Here is a 22,617-nt window from a genome sequence, read left to right as displayed (position 1 = left end):
AAAAGCTTCAAGCTCAACAATCAGCTTTTAAACTCAAAAAGTAGGAGGAAATTGATGCAAAACCTCAGGTCCCAGGCCTGCCTGCCTCAACAGGTATAGACCTTTTCCAGCGGACTCTGGTTCTGGTGGTTCACTCAGGTCATAGTACTGAGAGGAGTAACCAAGCAGAGACCTGTCCTTCCGGAAATGCCCGGCCCCCTCTTGCCTCCCAGGCTATGCTGCAGAGGGTGGGGTGGCCGTTTTTTTAATGGCTTTCTCTCACCAGCAACAGTGTAATGGTGTGTCTCTGGGGATCCGGTCTAGTCTTGGGGTCAGGAGGTCAGGCCTTGGAAACGCAACTAATGCCAAAGTCCTTTATTTGTCCTCCTCACTCTGATTATTAAGTCGTGAGCGCTGCTTTGGCTTGGTGGGGCGTGGAAGGTGCTGGGGCGGGCGGGGGGGGGGGGGGAGGTCTGCGGGGCACAATGAGGGAGCCTTCGCTAGGGTGTGACCTCGCTCGCTGCGCGGCTGCCCCGGGGCAGGCTGCGGGCCGCCGGAGGCCTTTGGGGGTGGCGGCTGCCCTAGGGCCGGTTATCAGATCTGCAGGTTGTCCCGGGGCCGTCTTTGCCTTTCTGATCTCAACTCTCTTCCCACTCCTGTCTGCCCCTCCTGGCCCTTGCCCTTCATGAATTCGCTTGGGTTCCCACTCGCTGCCCAACGCGTTCAGTCCACCAGCCGAAAGCAAGGCGGGCAGGAGAGTGCAGGCTCCTCGGCCTCTTCTCCAAGAGGTGGGTGCGAGAGCGCGGGCGCTTGCCCCACCCCCAGGAGGCGCCCAGGGGTGGGCGCTGGGCGCGGGCCGGTCCTGGGCTCTCTGGCGCCGGGTGGCTCTGGCCCTCGGCGAGCTTGCGGCCGGGCCCAGCGGAGGATGCCCGCGGCGGGCTGCGAGGGGGCTCCCGGCCCGCGAGGGACGCGATAGTTGTGGCTGAGTTCCACTTGCCAGCGGCGGGAAGGACGCGCGGGAAAGCGAGGGAGCAGGAAGCGGGTGGCGGCGGCGGCGGCGGCGGCGGCGGGCCCGCTGGAAAGGAGGGAGCGCCGCAGGCGGGAGGAGGGAGCGCGGAGGAGGGAGGCTGGGAGGAAGGAGGGAGCGCGGCAGGCAGGCGGAGGGAGGGCTGATTAGCATGCAGCAGCGCTCGCGCGCCCGGCTCCATTGTTTTAACACCTCCCCTCTCCTCCGCGCCAATCTGTCACCGTTCAGCAGGCGAACGCTGCTGCCTCAAATGCTGCTCTTCTCAAATGAGACGGATAATTAGTTGCCCCGCACGAATGCCGCACTCTTCTCACCCCTGATTGCTATCACCTTCTTGCTCCTGGCAGTTTTGACACCTCGTAATCAGCCTGCTGCTTTTCTCTTTTCTTCCCGACTTCTGCTTCCCTCCCCACCCCCATTTATTTATTTATTTATTTATTTATTTATTTATTTATTTATTATTATTTTAAATGCAATCCTGGTTCCTATTTGGACCAGGCCCCCGTGGAGTTCACCTCACGCGTATACGTGTGCGCATATATGCGTATATGTAAAACAGGGTGTCTGTGCGAGTGTCGCGGGCGGCCCTGCAGCTTTGCGGGAATCACTGCTTCCACGGGGAGAGAATTCTCTTCTCCTGAAGATATTTTGGGGAAGGGAGGAGTTGGGGAGAGGGACGGGAGGGGAGACTTGGGGAGACCTCAATTAATGCTTTAAAGATCTCTTAGAAATTAACAAACTGGGGAGTCTCGGAATCTGCTGTCAGAAGCGTGTTCTCCCCGCTCTCCTCTAACAAGCACTGACAGTCTAATTACTGTAGCTACAAGCAGCTGTCGAGGCAGCAGCCCGGGAGAGAAGGCGCCACAGGCGGAGCGCACCAGGCCGGCCCCTGCGCCCGGCCCAACCGCCCAAACCGGCCCGGCTCCGGGGAGGGTGCAGGATGGAGAGGACAAGGCCCCGCACCCGAGAGCCCCGCGAGCAGAAGGCGGGCCTGGGAGCCAGCGGACGCGTTTATCCGTTTCATATTTATAAAGTCTTTACCTTGAAGGTTAAAAGATGTGAAAAAAAAGGAGGGGACGTGGGGGAGTGGGAAGAACATCTCCTGAGCTCCCATCCACCCCTTTTCTACCTCCTCGAGCTCTCCCTCCCTCCGTGTTGGTAAAATAACCACGCAACCCGGGCTGAGGGGGCGGGGTGAGCCAGGCTGGAGTGTAAGAAAGCAGATGTCCCCGCTGGCAGCAGCCTCAGCCTCCGGGGAAAGCTGCACCGGGGGGGGGGGGGGGGGCCCTCCCGAGGACATTCACCTCCCACTTCTCAGGCATCCCGCTCACAACTGCCTCGTCTCGGCGGGGGTGGTTTTTTCAGACTCAGCGTTTCGCGTGTGCAGCTTTTTTACCTGGGAGCTGTTCTTACCCGGCCACGCTTAGCAGATGCCAAGATGCGGCCCCTGCACGACTCCGTAATAAGAGACAGAGGGAGAGACCTGGCGGGTGCCCATTCCACCTTGAAAGCTGCAGTCAGCGCCACCTCTGCGGCGCGGGGCTGGAGCTTGCTCCCCAGGCTGCATTTCCTGTGGCCCAAGAGGGCCTTTGTCCCTCGGAAGTTGGAGCCCTGGAACCCAAAAGCAAAGGAGAGTTTCCCGCTCTTACTAACGGTGGTGGAGGTGGGAAAAGGGAGGACTGGGGAAGAGTCTGTGATAACACTTTAATTCGAGTCACTTTGTGGGCTATAATTTCCTTTGGCTGTCAGCAGGCTAGTAGATGTCAACTGTGTGAGAGGGGCTCTTTCTCTTCTAGAAAAGAAGGAAAAAGAATCCCCGTTTACGAGATAGGTACAGTGGTATATTCTGGCTGGTACAGGCTGAGAAGTTTTTATTTTTAATTGTGTGTGTGCGTGTGTGCGTGCGCGCGCGCGCGCGTGTGTGGGTGTGTGTGTGTGTGTGAGAGAGAGAGAGAGAGAGAGAGAGAGAGAGACAGGGAGAGAGAGAGAGAGAGAAGTGAGTGAGAGGGGAGGCTGGGTGGGTGGGAGGTAGGGAGGAGACATGGGTAATTGTCTAGGTATTTCCATTCAGCCCCAGTGGCAGTGGAGGAAAGATGTACACGTCTCAGAAACCTTCACAGTGAATACCTAATAATCGCTATGTCACCTTGGTGAGGAAGATGTCAACCTGACGTGCTTGGCACCCTGAGCAGTCGAGGCACCATTCTCATGCTTCTACCAGTTAAGGCTCCTCACTGCAGCACAGAGGCCTCTCAAATTCCCCCATCCTAAAACCTTCCAATTTTTAAAAACACTTCCTCCAAAGAAGGCTTAAATTTCTGTTTTGAGAGTTGCAAATCAGTGTTCACTTTATAAAACGGAAGCCATGCCTCATTTTAAAAATTGGAGGGCAAAGGGAAACCTAAAAAACAAGCAGCATAGGGAAGAAAAATGAAAGGGAAGTCTCATTTTAAACAAAATTTTGCAGCATTCTGATTTGGTAGCCTTTCTCGCAAATGTCTTCCAGTGGCCATCAGTCAGGCTGCTGACAATGAATAACAAATTTCTCAACAACAATGTAAACATTTCTAATACAAATCAATAAATGTGGATAGTTCCTACAGGGTTTTAGATTTGCTCCCAATAAATACAAATACGTTTCTTTAGCAAGTTTACTTTGAAAATAATTTTTAAATTCAAAGTGATCGACTACTTGTAATTAAATGTCACCAGATCTGATATCACCCTTCTATCATTAGAAAACATGAATGTTTTAAACTTCCCCCAAATGTGATTTATTCCTTTTTTTTTTTTTAACTCAGGAACAGAGAACATATTTAATGATCATGACATAAGTAACTTTAAATATTTAACTCATTTCATCATGTAGCTATACACATAGTAAAATTTAAAACCATGTATATTATTAAAAGAAAAAACAATCTGAAGTGTTTGAATAATCCTACCAGTGATTTTATCACTGGGTAACAAATCTTAGGTTTTGGTATTTATTTAGACATTTATGTTGTCTGCTGTTCTGTATTACAGGTTTATTAAAAAAAAAATCAGCGATAGCATAAATAATCTAATTTTTAAGTGAAACATCCTATAAACATTTGACATCACCAAATTTAATAAATTTAACTAGAAATCCAAGCAATAAGCTTAGACATTTGAAACAAACATAAATTAAGGTAATAAACACTGTAAACATGAATGCAATGAATTACAGTTTTATACAGAATGATCCATGAAAGTTAATAAAAGAAAGTTACAATATAAGTTTAGGAAAAAATTCAAATAGCTGTGACATAGCTATTTTTCAATGAACGATCTTGAACTAAGTTTTCAATCAAGTATTTATAGTATTACAAACCCAAGATCATCACATAGAACCTGATGATCACATAGAATCATTACACGGAGCTGTTTTCAAATGCATCTTAAGTCTCCCCATTAAAGTGTGAATTAAGATGCCGGAGGAAATCCCCCCTGGATGTAATGGATGGTGGGAAAACTGCTTGACAGAATTCACATACTCGAGGTATATGCAGTTCTGAGCCTGTGCCACTTAGTACCGATGATATATCACTGTCTTGATTAGGAAAGGGCTTCCAAACGGGCTATGGGAAACAAACAAAAATATCTTCTGTTATTTGTAGGTAAAATCAACTTAGAATAAATTTCAAATTCAAATTTTTTGAGTGGGTTTTGTGCATAAGTACAAAATTCCTTTATGAAAGCAAATTACCTTTCTACAGAGTTAGCATGAAGACCTAACTCAATTTTCCTTTCATTAAGGGCCCAACTAAACTTTGATTAAGTCACTTAAAATACATACATGCACTTTATCTTCACATATTTAAAATTTTTCCAGTTTTACCACCAGCAAATTTTAATACTCGTTATCATAACAGCAGTAGTTTTGGCACAACAGTCAATCATTAAGACTTTTTAAAAATTGAATTCTATCTTTTCTGTCTTACAACAGAAACCTTAAGTTATACGGCTGTGATTAATACAAAGTGCACTAGACATGATGTGTGTACACATGCAGTTTGATCAAGAGCAGTTTAAATTTCACTATTTATAAGGAAATATACAATGAATAAAACACATAGGAATAAGTTGCTCTGGTTTTCGAAACGAAATTTTTTAAGTACTAAACAAATTCCACTGATCAGTTGTTTTTTTGAAACCTCAAATATTTAATCATTCAACCAAATCTAACATGGGATGCATTCTTTTGGCTTATTTTGCTCCTGCTATATAGTGCGTAGTTCTGCCATCTTTCCCCTTTCTTGTGACTGAATAGTGTCAACAGTTGCCCAATTAAATAATTATGGAAAATCACAATTCAACAGAACTACCTCCATTATAAGCAGCACATAAATACGTGAAAATACTGCATTTATTCTTTCTAAAAAAATATCTAACAGGGCAGAAAAAGCATTTAGTTCAATAGTAGTTGCTCAATAAATATTTTTTGATTGGACTATCTTCTTTTCCTGAACTGCATACCAAATTATTTTTAAAATTTGCTTTCTGGTATACCTTGACATAGGTAAATTACCTTGACACAGTTAATTTCTGATACTTTGAGGAAAATCACTTAAAAAGTCAATTTAAAGAGACCTTTTTGGGCTCTTATTACTAATATGTTTTTATTAGTCCAACACCTGATACAGTGTTAAGTTTTCATTCCCTTAACCAATCTCTTTCATTCTAGTTAACCAATCATTTACAATAAACAGTGTATTACTAATTGAAGCATTTAAGTTTCACGACGTCACTGTCTTATAAACATTTTACTGGACAGCTGCGTACAGTTGGTGTAAATATACAAAGTCTGTCTAGACCGAGATACGTTCAAATATCAGAACAGAGGGTTTATGATAACATTGACTCAATTGCTTTTTAGAGAAGTGACAATTTTATCACAAAAAATAGTAATATTTAACATGTTTATTTTAAAATCTGGGGTAAGATAATTTTCTTCAGAAAAGGTATGATTCAAGAGCAGTGGTAATAAATGTGAGTATATAAGCCAAAATAAGTTAGAGTCAGCCAGATCTAAATTTTACTGTTTGCAGTTTAAACAAAAAGTACAAGTGATTAATATGCATCTCTTTAATGGGAAACTGATATGGATATAAAGAAAAGATTATTTATAAATAAAGATGATTCTTATTAAGATCTATAAAACAGTAAGAAATAGATTTAGAAGCAATTTAGCTTCTAAATTTGGTGAGCCAATCTTCAACTGCCAGTTTATCTTCAAAGTCCATCCTTATCCTTCTCTATTAGGAGTTATTAGTTCAGATTGGATCTTTTCAGAGAATTCAGTTGGGACCCCACTCACTGACTCAGCAAAACTATGAAGAAAATAAAATCACACAGAGCAAAAATCAGCAGATAGATTTTAATTTGAGGCTTTGTTATGATAGCTGAATGTTGAAAAAGGTGTTAAGTAGCGGTAATCGATACAGCATAAAAATCGGAAACATGAAACCCCAAATTTTCACTTCTCTTTGTCATTACCAACAATTCAAGAATTTTGTATTTATCATACTAGCTTTATTAATACAAATCAAACAGCAAAATGTTTTTAAAAATTAAGAAATATTCTTTCAATCCTAAACTGCAACGTGGCCTTCAAACAAACTAATTTCTTTGCCTTTTCTGCCAAAATATCAATTATCTAACCTTATGCCCCATGTCTTGTGACAGCTCAACACCAATTCTCCTGCATTTTTTAAGCTGAATACTTTTCCATCAAGTTGTAATCACATACCAGCTGTTTCCCTTGCTGTAGCATAGAAAGCAAATGCACAATGCAGGGTGCCATCTACTGAAACATGAATGCACACAGACTAACTAGTAAAAGAACAAGCAGGAGATATAATGGAGAAAAAAGTAACAAGCATTAGAACTGATGCACTTCACAGCTCCACAGGAATTCTACTTGTAATAAATGAAATTGTTTAATTTGCTTCATTTAGTAGTAACTATAACTGAGACTATGATGTGAAATAAGGCACAATGTAGAACATAAGTGAGTTTATAATTAAAGCTGATTGTCAGAGATGCCTAGTTTTCCCCCACTACTAAAATATGCCACAGCTTGACTACTGCCTCCTTTGTATGCTGATGTAAGTCTGTAACCTATACAGCACTTATAAAGCCAAAGGTATCCATCAAGGTGTTGGATTTTTTAAAAATAAGTATCTCAAGGCAAAAAGAAATTAAAAAAATGTTTGCAAATTATATAGATATTTACACCAGTCAGTATTTTCACAAGCTTTTGCTTATTGTAACAATGATATATTTTTCATTTGCCTTCAGGCATTAATTTTTTTTTTTTTTTAAATAAAAGCACCATTCTCTGATAGAACCTGAATAAATGGGAGGGTAGTAGTGGACTGGGGGGCTGCAAGCTTTAAAAATATCGAAGTGTTTGATTAAAATCATACATATGCAGAGGCCATTTAAAAAATGTATTAGGCTGCATATTCATTGCCAGATTAGAAACCAAACCCTACAGATCTGCGTACTGTATAACTGAGAATGTAAGAGTATTAGACGAAAGACAGTTCACTTATTTTCATATATAAAAATATGCAATGCAATTATTTACTTATGAAAAGCATTCTTTTAAAGATGAGTATGATATACACAAACTTTTTAATTTAAAAAATGCCATTTGTTTCCCAGTATGAAATTTAACAAAGAATGCTATTGTAACACTGATGCTGAGTAAAAAGCTTTGAATAAGGGACTAAGAAAGTGACACATACTAGCTATGGATTAGGCTGACATGTATTTTTTTAAAATGTTCCCTAAATTTTAAGGTACTTTATAATAGAGCTGTACTATAGAAGACGAGTATCTTCTATAATTTCATGTCATTTATTATAGGACTTGGATTTTTTTTTAAGTCTTAACTTTAACCAGTCATTAGTTTAAAAGGAATTATCTGATAACCTAAAAGAGATGCATATCTGTGCATGTATAGTAAAATATGTGTTCATGCATAATATATTTTTTAATGCAAAACAGTTACCTGCTGTGGTCCTCGGATAGCTTTTCCCGGGGAATCAAGTGAAGGAAAAGGTGCATCGGATGGTTCCTGAAGTGGTAATGTATTTACATATAATGCATTATGGTTTCCAGGTGGTAAACACGTAGCTCTATCCAGAGTTGTCCTGATACAAGTGTTTACAAGATTGGAGGGTTTTGTTTTGTCAGTTGTTTTAAGGTTTTGTATAGCTGATGCTATGGGGTCAATTCCCTGAATTTCAAATAAAGTTTCTTCTGTTTTAACAAAGTTTCCCGGGTTGTCTCTGAACTCCATATTAAATTTATCCTGGCACACTGCCTCAGATGTGGCAGGACCAAGGATGTTGGGTCTTTCTGGAGTGCTATGTAAGAAAGTAGAGTCATTGTCCATAGGTGGAAACTTGACATTGAATTTAGAAAGTGATTCGAAAGAGGTATCTTCCTCATCTCGGGCCAGTCCTCTCGGTGTGACAGATGTGATGCATGGTGCACCTCTATTTATATCATCTTTAGCCTGAGGCTTAAACAGCTCTTCTTGTTTATCTGTTGTATCCGTACACTGTACAGGAAGAGAGCACTGTGTTTCTGCAGGGAAAAGAACACAAAAGGAAAATGGTTGCATTCCAATCATTCTTAAAAATGATGAATATTATTTTTACAATTCCTTTTTATAGCAACTGAAGACAACTGGTACTTTTTACCTTTGCTACCACTTTCCATGGAATATTAGCAGTCTCCAGTGGGTGAACTGGAACGTAGCTTATTAGTTGCAGTGAAACTACTTTGTCTTTTCCTAGGTCTTTTGCTGTAAGCTTTGCATCTTGTTCACAGTTACACTGCTCTATGCTTAAAAAACATTTGCTTGTAGTGTATACATTTAAACATTTTGTCAGTAATGGAAGCTACAACTGTGAGCTTGCTTAGACAAATAAGTTGTTAAAAAGAAAATTCCTTACTAGGCATATATAACACTATACAGGTTAAGAATCTACATGAATTTGGCCATTTATTAGCCCTAATATCACTGTGTCACAAAATATATCAGCAATCAGTCTAGCCCTTGGGTATTCCCAATAATTCATGTGAGGGAGTGGTAGTGGTGGGGGTTGGAGAGAAAGAAGACAGTAAAGGCAAAAGAAGGATGAAATTTTGGGATGCATGTTCAGAAAACTGTATATGAATATATAATTCTCCCGTTATATATATATATATATATATATATATATATATATATATATATATATATCTCATGTGTATATATATACACATACATACATACACACACACACACACACACACACACACACACACACATATATAAAAGGCCTATGAAGATAGCAGGTGGATATCAGGTAGATACCATGGCCTCTGCAGCTCATTTATCTGGAAGCTGCTCATCCAACAAATTCAGCTCCAGAACAAATTCAGCTCTCTAGGACACAGGCAAAAGCTAGAAAGTAAGTAAACAGAGCTTCTGAGGAGTCAGAATTAGAGCCAAAAGGCCCACAGATATATGTATTTTGCTCTTACTCTCATTTTAGATTTATTCTAACAAGCTTGATGATATTTCCCTTAGCTCAGAGCTGGTTAGAAGCAGCAAATTAAAAGGTAGGGATAGGAGTTGCTGAAGACAGATATAGATATCAACAAGAGCTGAAAGCATGAGAGGAGACGAGAAAAACAAAATAGCAGATATAAGAACTCACAAAACACTACAGTCTGGTGTAGGGCCAATAAGGGCTACATTTCTCAATGCAAAAACACAATGATCAAAGCATTCTCTATGCTGATAATCCTGAGACATTAGAAAACACTAAATTATGCTCCACAATCTTACCTAAGAAGACAGTAGGTTGGAGATTGGTAATGTGTGATTTTCATTAAGCGGACAGAAGGTAGAGATTAAAAAAAAAATCAGCACTTTAAAAAGGTAGTCATCAGAGAAGTTTTATCTTCACAAAAGGAGACTTGCCCAAGGATGCCGATTTAAGCAGACGGGGTACACAGAACACCTTGTGTAGTGTCTGTCAAAGTTAGTAGGCACTTAACAAACGTCAGTTCCTTTCCTTCTGGTCCTTGCAGTCTCATGACACCTTCCTATCTTTTGCCACAGCACATTCCAACACAAGGTATTTTCTGTTTGGACACAACTGCAGTATATTGCAACCAAATCCTCAAGTTTACAACTTACCTCAAGTTTGCCTCTCTTTAGTACACACCACCTTATCTTGTTGGATTATTACAACAGCCTTTGAACTGCTTCTCTGCCCTTTAAACTTAGCTCATAGCCAATCCATTCTCTACATTGCTCCCTATTTCTTTTCTAAAGCACAAATCTGATCATGTTACCTTCCTCATAGAACCTTTTCATGGCTCTCCAAAGCCTCATCCCTCAGAAAAGTCATATAAAACTGTTCATGACTGGTCCCTGGTCACCTGTCCATACTCTCATCTTTCCCAACTGTTGCACTTCTTATTCCAGCTATAATGGACTTTGCACAGTTCTCCAAAACAGCCAGGCTCTCCTGTCTTTGGGCCTTTGCACAAGCTGTGCAGGCTGCCTGAAATGTCCTCTCCAGGTACTCTTTACCAAAGTCTTACTTGTCCTTCATTCCTTAATGTAGACTAATTTCTCTGGATAGTTCTATCTAGCTCCCCAAGACCGGGTTAGGCATGACTCACAGGTGTCCCGAGGCTTACACATGTTGCACTGTATTTGTTCTTTCTCCCAATGACGTACATTTTTTAAGGTCTTAAACCATGCTTTGTTTCCCACTTAACCCCAGTACCCTGCCCAGTGCCTGACACATAGTATGCCCTCAATAAATGTATTCTGAATGCATTTGTATTCTGTTCACAAGACAGCCCAGTGTAATAATCCACATTCACTAGATAATCTGTCTGTGACTAGAAGTAGTACAGTAACAAAGACCGAGCTCAATTGTCTGGTAGAATTTCTTTGTCCTTGCAGGTTTCTCAAAGTCCTTTAACTCTCAAGTAGTCGTTTTTCCTGATAGTAGACTTAACAGTAGCAGGAATTCTAGGCAACGGTACTTTCTTTGCAGATTACATTTACTAACTGCAGGTAACAAATCAGGAAAATCAATTGCTGAGGTAACTACATTTTATAACACCTGAGGAGGAAATGCTTATCAAAATGATCTTCACAAGGAGAACAGGGAGAATGATGAAGAATCTGCTGCTGCTGCTAATGACAACTATTAACATCAATAGCACTTCTATGTGTCATGCACTACTATAATCATTTTATGCGTCTTAATTCATTTCATACTCAAAATAATCATGTGGTAGGCATTAGATTATCCCCACTTTACATGCGAAGAAACTGAGACATGGAGCAGTTACTTCCAAGGCTACACAGCTAATGAATGAGTGGTACATCTGGCATTGGAACCCAGGCAACCTAATTCTAGATCCTGTGCTCTGAACCATTATGTTAAATTAAACATACTGTATGCTGTACATATACACACATACACATAGAAGACACAGAAGACAAACATACTGTATGTGTGTGTATATGTATGTACACACATGTATACACACACACACACACACACACACACACAGAGAAGAGTCCCCGAAATGATTTTCTTTTCCAATAGATGACCTATCTCCCTTGTAAACAAAACCTGGGAAACTCAAAACAGCTATAATAAAGCAAATATTTTCTTTTTTATAGCTAGCAGGCATACCTCAGCCACATTCAAATAATTTTTGGAATTAATCTGTTCAAGCGATGAGTTACTATCAAAAAAAAAAAAAAAGATTTGGGGTGCCTGGGTGACTCAATCAATTGAGCGTCCAACTTCAGCCCAGGTCATGATCCTGTGCTTCGTGGGTTTGAACCCTGCATCAGGCTGTGTGCGGACAGCTCAGAGCCTGGAGCCTGCTTCAGATTCTGTGTCTCCCTGTCTCTCTGCCCCTCCCCCAACCCTGTCTGTCTCCCAAAAATAAATAAACATAAAAAAAAAAAAAGATTTAAATGAGGTGCATAAAAGCACTTGTGATCCTGACACTATACTGAGAAACATGATCAGGTGGAGCAAATTGCCTTTCTATTTTGTTTATTTTCAGAACACTTATTTTTGCAAGGACACAAAAAACACAATGAGAAACATTTTTAGGTTTCTAAATTTCAAGTACAGGCTGTCCATTTAGATTACTTCTTAGTCTAATTACCTCGTATATTGACAAAAGAAAAAGATCTGATGGTTGTTTGTAAGTTGCGATCCTATATTCTACTCTCTTCATCTTCCCTGAAATAGGACTTTCCTTTATGGACCAAATAGCACTTTTTATGAAGCCACATTTGCTTAAACATACATTTTATCTTTATCCCTTCTCAAGGCTACTGCCATAAGTGGATGAGAAGAAAAAAGAAAAAGGAAATGTACAATTCTACTAACTCAGCAATTTTTCATGAATTATATGTTTATCTAAAGGTAAAAGTCAAATTTTAACAAAAAAAATAACATGGGGACAATACTGCTAAATACGCTCTTTCCAGATGTATTATACAAACCACATTTAAAATATTTTCCTTATATTTTTATTCAATGTAATGTTCATCCTTAAAAGGCCTGAACAGGCATCTTTTCCCAAAACATTTTTCTTTCTTTCCCTTTTTGATCTAGAACTACTACCAGAATAATATTTAATATTTTGAGTTTTGTCTAGACCCAGCAAAACTTCACTGCAGTCTATGGCACAACAGATCTAAAACATTTCAAGAATATGCTGTACTTATTATTTGTGACACATTTACTATAAAACATAAGAATAACATTAGGAAGCGGTTTTAGTGGGGAAGAAAATGAAGCTAAACACTCAGTGTCCTAGTTGACAGATACATACTCAGATTTAGACCTGCACAATTTAAAAATGGTCAAAGTATTAAGCCACTGATAATGGGGTAGGTTCTCTGTATAACGATGAATATATCACCATTACAATGTTTTGATAAGATGCTGATGTTAAAAAAAAATCATGTTTATGAGTTCTATGTACTACATCTCTTTAGCTAGTAGATTTTAAATAAAAATAATTCTTTTACTTCAGAGGTACTTAGTGTCTTTAGCCTACACAAAAGATCAATTTCTCATGAAAATGACAAAAATTCAGGTGAAAGAATTAGCATTCTTTCTGGGTAGCTGGAGGGGGAAAAGGGGAAGAAATAAATTATGTCTGTCTACAAAGACTGTTTTGTTTCTCCACCATATTGTGTACCTTTTCTGAAGATAAAACAGGAGTAGTATGCAAAAAGTGAATTTACACTATAAAATGATTTTTAAATAGTCTAGATATAAGAGATGGAAGAGATGGAAAGTGATCTTTAATTAAAGGGGCATTAGCACTGCCGCAACATCTTTCAGAGTGAAAACTGTAAATCACATCTCTAGGGAACCATATGCAGAATATCTCAAATCACAAGGGTAAAGGAGAATTTATCATTTTAAATGATCAGTTTACCTTCCTTTTGTTATGGAAGTGCTTGGTAGCCAGATTCAATCTCTGGTGTTTTGCTATTCATATGCAACGGCTGAAGCAAACCCTGGTCTGGGGTTTTAGGAAAGGGTACAGGCTTTAAAAAACACACGGCAACACATGTGTAAAAACAGATGTTCCTTTCAAGTCATATTTTATACTAAATTTGTACTTTGTATCTCCAACAGGCTAGCCTCACGAAATGTGAAATGTTTATTTCTTGAACCAAATTATAAAAATCCATAGTGTCCAATGAACTTTCAAGCAGAAGTTAAAAACAAACCTGATGTTCTAATTTTACTTAGCTTATATATGGTAGTGCAGCTTCAAGGCTGCTTACTAATACATGAGTTAATGTTTAATTAACCCCCCCAAATAGCAACTGAAAACTTTGAGAGATATTTCCTATATTTATTTTGTACCCTTTGCAAGGTGGGACTTCTCATTAAGATGATTAGTAATTACATCACTCAAGTCACTCTACATAGCCCCACACACAATAAAGAGAGAAAAAAGCCAATCATTAGATAATGTAATACAGTACAGAACTTTAACAGCACTTACCCATTATAAGTGGTAGGAGGCACAAATTGCAGATCCTTAGCACTTAACAAGCATTTAGAAATATTTTTACGATCAAAAAGAAATACATTTAAATCAATCAAGTTAATAGTACTGTGTGTTAAATCAAACCTTACCAGTTGCAGTGGCTGGTACATTAAGTTTGCTTAAGTGGTCTTTTTGTGCTTTTGCTAGCATGCATATTCTGTGAAATTCTTCTTTTAGATCCTGGAAAGTCTTCTCTATATAAGCCCTAGAAATGAATATTTTAAAATATGAAGCTTTATCTTTAAATATTTTCTATTGTCATTAAATTTACATAGCACCATTTTACGTACCACAAAATAATTACTGAAAGGTTAAAGTTGAAAAAAATTATTTTAAAATCCTAGAAAATGTCCCAGAGAACTACTCTAATGTTTGGAGAGCCAGGCACAAAGGCACAAAGTAAGCAGTAAGTTAAAAGTTCTAATACATAGATGTAGCACAGACTAGCATATCTACTTATTTATAAATCACACTTTTGCTGGCTGTCTCATTCTCACATTAGAAATTTCAATACATGGAATTTTGTTCTCAGTAAACATCTTAAATAGAAGAAAATGAAATGTTCCTCATTTCGATAATGTTTACGTTAAGATCTGTCCATATAACATAATATGGCCATAATACTTGGTCTATTGAAATATTAATACCTTTCATGGAATAAAGGAATGCCAAGACTCCTTGGTGAAGTTTCTTTTCTAGGAGAAGAAACCTCTTGTCTTCTTACCTTAAAGATACAAAATAATCACCAATTTAAATTGCTTCTAAACTCAAATGAGAATAGGTTAACAGAAAATACAATGGAAAATTCACCTCCGTCATTGAAACATATATGTACGTAGCTTACAGATACATATCTTTCTTTTCTTTAAATAAGAATCATCAGGGAAAAAGGAAAACTGAGGCAGAAGAATTGGATGGAGACAAGAAGTATTTCAGGTAACTTCTGTAATTACTATTTCCAGTACTGACAATTTAAGAAGCACCTGATATGACCAGAAACCAGGAAAAAAAAAAAATCTGTGTATGTGTGTGTATTTACTTCTTTTCCATTATTGGTCTATAGGTTTAAGTTAATGTCTTTGTATTTTCTTATAGATTCTTTGCTGAGGAATGCAGCTGTGTAGAGAGGAAGAAAGAAAACCAGGCTACAGCACCTTAGCATTTAACAAGCATTTTACAGATAGTGCAATGATGTATTTAAGCTACTTTCTGAAGCTAAGTTCTTGCCTTTCACTCCCACCCTGTGGCTTATTCTGGTATTACATTCATTCTGACATTTAAAAGTCAACATTAAAAAACATGTAATACATCCACTGTATGGTTTAGATTTTTTAAAAATCTTTAATAATACCTAGAAAACTCTGTGTATGTTCTAAAGTCACAAATTGACAAATACAAAGATTTGAAGAAGTCTTAATATTATACAATCATAAATTATAATTCTACCAAACCTGCATAGGTCTTGTTTAAGTTCAAATGAAACCAGTGGTCATTTATATTTAGTGACTTTTTAAGATTTAAGGTCATTGTAGCCATTATTAAAGTGGATGATTTTACTTCATTGTTTCTTGTCATCTGAGTATAACTCTTTTAATCTTGCTTTTCGAAAAGTTCCTTCAGTTTCTTAGGAGTCTCATTTGTTCTTTAAGAAAAAGACTTGATTCCAGTTTGTTTTTTTAAATTAGTATCTTCTCCAATTTATTTCAGTTTATTGCTCCACTTCTCCAGCTTTTTCTAAATACCAGTGTTGGCTTAACATTTCTAAAATAGAGTATTCCTTTAATTAGTAAAATGAAATCTCAGCAACCCAAACAATTTGTGATTTTATATATTATGTTGTCAGACTGAGGTAACAAAAAGATCATTTGCTGCTGCATACTTTTTGTCTGGCAAGCACTTAGGCCAGGTCTTCTTCTGGATGAAAAGTGTTTTACTGAGCTTACAAAGCAATCACATCAGAAGACATTTTCACATTCACAGTTTGTTTTTAAAAGCAGTAGACAAGGTTTTTCTTTAGTGTTATGTGCAATTAAAAAACACTCAGTGGATTTTAGTGTGTACTAGGAAGAGAGGCGACATTTTAAAGATAGCCAATCATTCAGGATGCTATAAGTAGGAAAGCAAACTTTTAAAAGATACTATATTAAGGGGTGCCTGGCTGGCTCAGTCAGTAGAGCATGTAGACTCTTGATCGTGGGGATCATGAGTTCAAGCCCCATGTTGGGTGTAGAGTTTACTTAAAAAAATAAAATAAAATAAAGATATTATATTAAATCTGTATCAACAAAATCAGAGAAGAGGTAATATTAAGAGAATAGAAACACTTGGCAATTTAATGTTAAACAAATCATAATATGTGATTAAATAAAATGACTAATCTTTTAAAATTTACTACTAGAAATCCTGAATATGAAACAAAATTATTTTATCACAAGCCAGAAAGAACCAAAAAGAAGCACAGTTGACCCTTGAACTATGGGGTTAGAAGTGCCAACCCCCATGTACAAAACCCATGTATAACTTCTGACTCCTCCAAAACTTAATTACTAATAGCCTACTATTGACCAGAAGCCTTACAATAACATAAATAGTTAACACATATTTTGTATGTTATATATATATTACATACTGTATTCTTACAATAAAGTTAGCTAGAGAAAAGAAAATGTTATTACAAGAATCACGAGGAAGAGAAAATTACATTTACAGTAGTGTACTGTATTTATGGGGAAAAATCCACATATAAGTGGACCCAATCAGTTCAAACTTGTGTTGTTCAAGGATTAACTGTACTCTAATTTTAAACCTAAAAATGAAGATATTTACATAAAGTAGTGAAGACTATTCCAGTTCCAAAGTACTGATTTTGGAATCAGTACTTGGAATGATTGCTTCTTATGTTAAAAAGAAACCTTAAAAATTGAGGGGGTGGGGGTGGAGATGAGAAAAAGGTGAAGGAAAAGACAGGAAAAGAATGATAAACTTGTGTATGGTTTGGTAAATAACCTGTGACAACCTACTTGTTTGTTGTTTAGATTTGATAACTGGTGTGGGTGAATTAATTTATCCAGAAAAGACTCCTCAGGTGTATTGGTAGGGGGTAAAGGGAGGACTCTCTTATTAAGAAATTTCCACAAAGCATGTAAACTTAAGGTCTTCAGCTTCTTTGGGATTAGGAATACAGCCCTGCTTACTGTTATCTTTGTTACTATTATTGAAGAAAACTACTACGATTGTACTACGCAATACACTGCATCTTCTATCATTCACACCAAATAAATCTCTTGATATAGTTCAAATGAAAATTTTAGGTTTCCAGCATCCTAAGAAAAAATTTTAAAAGGGGCCTTTTAACATGTTAGCTCTGCAAACAAACAACAAAATTGGCAAACAGTTCTCCGACACTGTGAAGCACGGTTTTATCTAGAATGGGTGTAGCATGTCAATGCTATTTTCCATTGTAGCTATCTGACACAACTTTCTGAAAACAATCATTTATACCTCAAAGGATGTAGAATTAGTGTAGTCAATGGCAGCTCCAACATTTCTCCCAGAAACTCAAGACTTGCTTTTCAATGCCAAGTTAATTTACTTAATAAAGACTATGCAGTTTGTTGAACATCCCAGAGAGTAAACAAACATTAAAGGAGGTAACTTGTAGTTTTCTTTCTATTCTCAAATATTATCCAGGCGGACCCTGCACTGCAGGAAACTGAAGTTACTGCGACTTCAAATAAGAAAGCAAGGGAACTTTGAACATTATATTTTAGGAGATTTTAAACGTTAAATCATTCAACAAATGAGTTTATTTTGAGGTACTAAAACTTAAAATACTTAACATTATAAACTGTTCCAAGTACTAGTTTGGAAATGCCGAAGTTGTGGAATGAATACTGAAATAAGAGCTTTACACGTCGTACTTTTCATTTACACTTCCACTATGGCGCTGGAGAAGTCATTCAACTAAATCATTACGATAAACCCATTTGAAACAGTTGAAAGATGTTGTGAAATGATTCCTTAAATTGCCTCTTATGTGAATTGGGAGAATTTTGTTTTAGTGTAAATCAATTTAAGTTTCTCATAGATGGGTATCATATTAAAAATATATGCTCCAGGGCCAGCTGAATATGCAATGAGACTTAAGAAGGAAAAAGAAAAAGTGGCTAATATTTTTGTTAGTCAAAAACCAGGTTTATTCTTAATGCACAGATAATGGAAAACATTTTTGTGTTGGTCTGGGATCTGGCAGATATCAGCATCTTAAAGAAAGAAATGTACGCTTTCCCCAATTCTTGCCTTTATAAAATATTTAGCACAAAAGTGAAAGTATTTTATTCCTTTTATAAACTGATTTGAAAAATAAAGAAGTGACTCACAATAACCAAAATATGGATTTAACCTAAGTGTCTGTAAATGGATGAATGCTAAAGAAAATGTAGTGTGTGTGTATGTGTGTGTGTATACATACATATATATATAGTACAGTTGAGTCTTGAACCATATCAGTTTGAACTGTGCAGGCCCACTTCTACGCAGATTTTTTCAACAAATACAGGGCAGTACTGTAAATGTATTTTCCTTACGATTTTCTTAATATTTTCTTTTGTCTAGCTTATTTTATTATAAGAATACAGTATATAATACATATGCAAAATATGTGTTAGTCAACTGATAACAGTAAGGCTTCTGGTCAATAGTAGGCTATTAGTAGCTATGATTTGGGGAAGCCAAAAGTTAGATGTGGATTTTCAACTATGTGGGGAGTCAGTGTCCCTAACTATATATCTATCTATATCTATATCTATATCTATATCTATATCTATATCTATATCTATATCCACACACATACATAATGAATAGATCAACCTTAAAAAAGGAAGGAAATCAGGTCATTTGAGAAAACATGGATGAATCTGGAGGACATCACGCTGCATGACATAAGGCAGGCACAGAAAGACAAATTTGCACGATCTCACTTATATACGGAATCTAAAGAAGCCAAAATCATTAAAGTGGGAAGTAGAATGGTGGTTGCCAGGGTTTCAGGGTGGGGGAAATGGGGGGGATGTTGGTCAAAGAGTAGAAAGTTTCAGTTATGTAGGATAAGTTCTGAAGATCTAATATATAGCATGATGATTATAGTTAATACTATTACATTGTACACTTGAAACTTGCTAATAAAATAAATCTTATATGTATTCATCACAATGGAAAAAAGATAACCATGTAAAATGATGGATATGTTGGCTTGACTATGGTAATCATTTCATAATGTATATATGTATCAAAGCACCATATATACTAAAAACATATACAATGAAAAATTTTTAAATGTTTACTTATTTTTGAGAGAGAGAGAGAGAGACAGAGAGAGAGATGGAGTGTGAGCGAGGGAGGGGCAGAGAAAGAGGTAGACACAGAATCTGAACCAGGCTCTAGGCTCCAAGCTGTCAGCACAGAGTCCAATGTGGGCTCAGACCCATGAACCGTGAGATCATGACCTGAACTGAAATTGCATGCTTAACTGACTGAGCCACCCAGACGCCCCTATGCAATTTTTATTTGTCAATTATACCTCCATAAAGCTGGGGGAAAATGCAATAAAATTTAGACTCAAAATCATTTTTTTTTCTTAAAAATTTTAAGCAACTGAAGTCAGCAGAATTAAATTGTTATGAAACTTTTAAAGATAATACTAAATTCATTAATACAATGTATACTTTCTCATACGGAATTTAAACTTTAAAAGGCTAATATTGAATAAAGGTGGTAAGTTTGCAATGATACATATTTGAACTACAGCAATGACTATCATTCTATTCCAGTGTTCCTATCAAAGATGTCCTCTAAAATTTAGTTAAGATGCAGAAGGAATATTTATTTTTAGGTGGCTCAAGCAACTGTATGTAGCCACTATTGGGTTTTGTTTCTGGATGAGGCTTAATAGAATTATTCTTTTATTTTACTTTATTTATTTTTTTAACTTAAAAATGTTATATATATATATATATATATATATATATATACACACATACACACACACACTTTTTTTTTTTTTTTTTTGAGAGGGAGAGACAGAGTGTGAGCAGGGGGGTAGCAAAGAGAGGGAGACACAAAATTTGAAGCAGGCCCCAAGCTCTCAGCACAGAGCCCCACGCCGGGCTCGAAATCACGAACTGTGAGATCATGACCTGAGCTGAAGTCGCATGCTTAACCTACTCAGCCACCCAGGTGCCCCAATAGAATTATGCTTTTAAAACAGAAAAGAGAACTACGCTCTTACTTGGAACAATATAATTCAAGAAATGAGCCAAGGTGAGATAGGATGGATTAGTAAAGGAAACATAAACTGTGGAATAGTTATAAATACTAGCTTGATAAAGTTTTCTACAGAAAAAGGAGAAATAAATGAACAGCGTAAAAAGAAACTGAAAATAATTTACTTATCACTTAGGTTACTGAAAGTAAGAATGAAATGAAAGGAGAAACTAAGGTTGAGTATTTTCTTACCAGTTTTAGATATATTTAGACAAAGATATTATGGTAAAGTCAAGCACTGAATATGGTCTAAATAGGGAGAAAGTGAGAATAGGGCTAAGACAAAAGAGATTAAGGTGGAAACACGAACAAAAAATTACAAAAAAAGAGATCTGATGAGAGTACAAAAGCAGAGTAAAAGGTAAACAAAAAATACAAGAAAATTGTATTTATGAGTATTTGCAGCCTTGTGAAATCTATGGTTCTCTCACCCTCATTAATATTATTGAAAATCTAGCAAAGCAAGAGGAACACAAATCCTATGAGTCTCATCTGCTTGGCATGGCAGAGTATGCCAGGTAAACCCACTGCCAGTGCAGGAACAATTTCAAGGCAAAATGGGATCCATTCCAGAGTTCTGAAGGAAGCAGCAAGAAAATAAACAATATAAGCATGAAGTTAAATACCCCAATTACTTCCAAGATCTTTATAGGATTCTGGTTTAATATAAATACCCCCAAATCACTATCAATTCTACAGTATTCTTTTAAAAAAGTTAAAATCCTTTACTAGTAGTAACACAATGACTATGGTTTCAATTCTATTATGTTAATTTGAAGCAGAGTGAGATTAATACTTTCCTATCATCTGCCTTTGGAGTCTTCACTGTGTATTAGGTTCCTTCTGCACACATCTTTCTGAATTTCTTGGAGAGCCCGACGCAGGGCTCGATCCCACGAACCGTGAGATCTCGACCTGAGCTGAAATCAAGAGTCAGATGTTTAACTAACTGAGTCACCCAGGCACCCCTGAATTTTTCTTTTTTTAAATTTTTTTAACGTTTTATTTATTTTTGAGACAGGGAGAGACAGAGCATGAACAGGGGAGGGTCAGAGAGAAGGACACACAGAATCCGAAACAGGCTCCAGGCTTTGAGCTGTCAGCACAGAGCCTGACGCGGGGCTCGAACTCACGGACCGCGAGATCATGACCTGAGCTGAAGCCGGCCGCTCAACCGACTGAGCCACCTAGGCGCCCCTGAATTTATTTTCTTAATAGGAAGAAATATTGAATTGTGGGGATGCCTTTTTATGAAAAATAGAAAATGAATACCTTAAATGACCAATTAAAAAAAAATAAGATAACCCATTCCCCTCACCCCTTCTCCAAACACTACATTTAAAACAAACTGATTTGGGAAAACCCTCTTCATTAGCCACAAATTTAATGTTACAGCATTGTCATGGTAAACAGAAAATACCTTCATGAAAGTAGCTGTTACTTAAGCAACTTGTATATATTAATTATTTAACTTAATCCACATAATCTTGTAAATTAGGTACTTTAATTTTAAAGTTTGCTGTAGCAAATAAGGCTTTGGAGAGGTAAATGATTTGCCTACAGTTCGGTACGTGGGGTAGCTGTAGTTGGAACCCTTATCACTGTATGATCTTAACTTCTCCAGTTGAGAGAGGACTTGGCTGCCAGAGAAGTTCAGTAGTGGGTATCTAGCATGGTGAGGTAGATATAGAATGGTGACATTTACACACTGTACCAATGCAAACTAATTTTAAGCTTCTAAAACTTGTCATACAACAAATACATTTTTCACTGAGTAGTGATAAGCCAAGTTTTGATGTTTAAATTTTGCCTAGGAAAAAACCTTTGGTATGGCTTTTGTGTGTGTGTGTGTGTGTGTGTGTGTGTGTGTGTGTGTGTGTGCTCAAGAATGTCCAAATAGAAATTTACATTTAAAAATAACCCAGATAGATTTACCCAAGTTCTGTCAAACCAGTTCACTTGCTGACAGAAGTAATCTGGCAATAGTTTTTCTTAACCAAAACTTCACAGTTCAAATATTTCTCAAACTTACTATCAGAAGTTAGCCATTTGACAAAGAATGACAATGAGGTATCTTCTTGTTAATTCTATCCTCTCAAAACCTGAACTCTCTTCCTGACTTCTCATCTCCCAGT

The 22,617-nt window shown here is 37.6% G+C and overlaps 1 protein-coding gene across 9 annotated transcripts in view; it reads right to left on the bottom strand.

Moving 5' to 3' along the window:
- Window positions 1–3,821: 3,821 nt before the first annotated feature.
- Window positions 3,822–22,617, bottom strand: part of TANK (TRAF family member associated NFKB activator) — a 100,176-nt gene continuing 81,380 nt past the window's right edge. For 7 of the 9 annotated variants that reach the window (XM_042948954.1, XM_042948949.1, XM_042948952.1 and 4 more), the window contains 4 exons: window positions 14,809–14,885; window positions 14,251–14,366; window positions 8,049–8,629; window positions 3,822–4,608 (listed from right to left, as the gene is read on the bottom strand). In XM_042948954.1, the coding sequence (XP_042804888.1) occupies window positions 4,429–4,608; window positions 8,049–8,629; window positions 14,251–14,366; window positions 14,809–14,885 (954 nt within the window). In that variant the 3' untranslated portion in view covers window positions 3,822–4,428. Of the gene's footprint in view, window positions 4,609–8,048; window positions 8,630–14,250; window positions 14,367–14,808; window positions 14,886–20,361; window positions 21,403–22,617 lie in introns of those variants that run through there. The other 2 variants (XM_042948958.1, XM_042948957.1) reach the window with 2 other exon arrangements.

This window comes from Panthera leo, chromosome C1 (assembly GCF_018350215.1).
Source record: "Panthera leo isolate Ple1 chromosome C1, P.leo_Ple1_pat1.1, whole genome shotgun sequence".
NCBI classification, from domain to species: Eukaryota; Metazoa; Chordata; class Mammalia; order Carnivora; family Felidae; genus Panthera; species Panthera leo.
The sequence above is the reverse complement of the archived record's forward strand: the minus strand, read 5'-3'. Positions and strand labels throughout refer to the sequence as shown.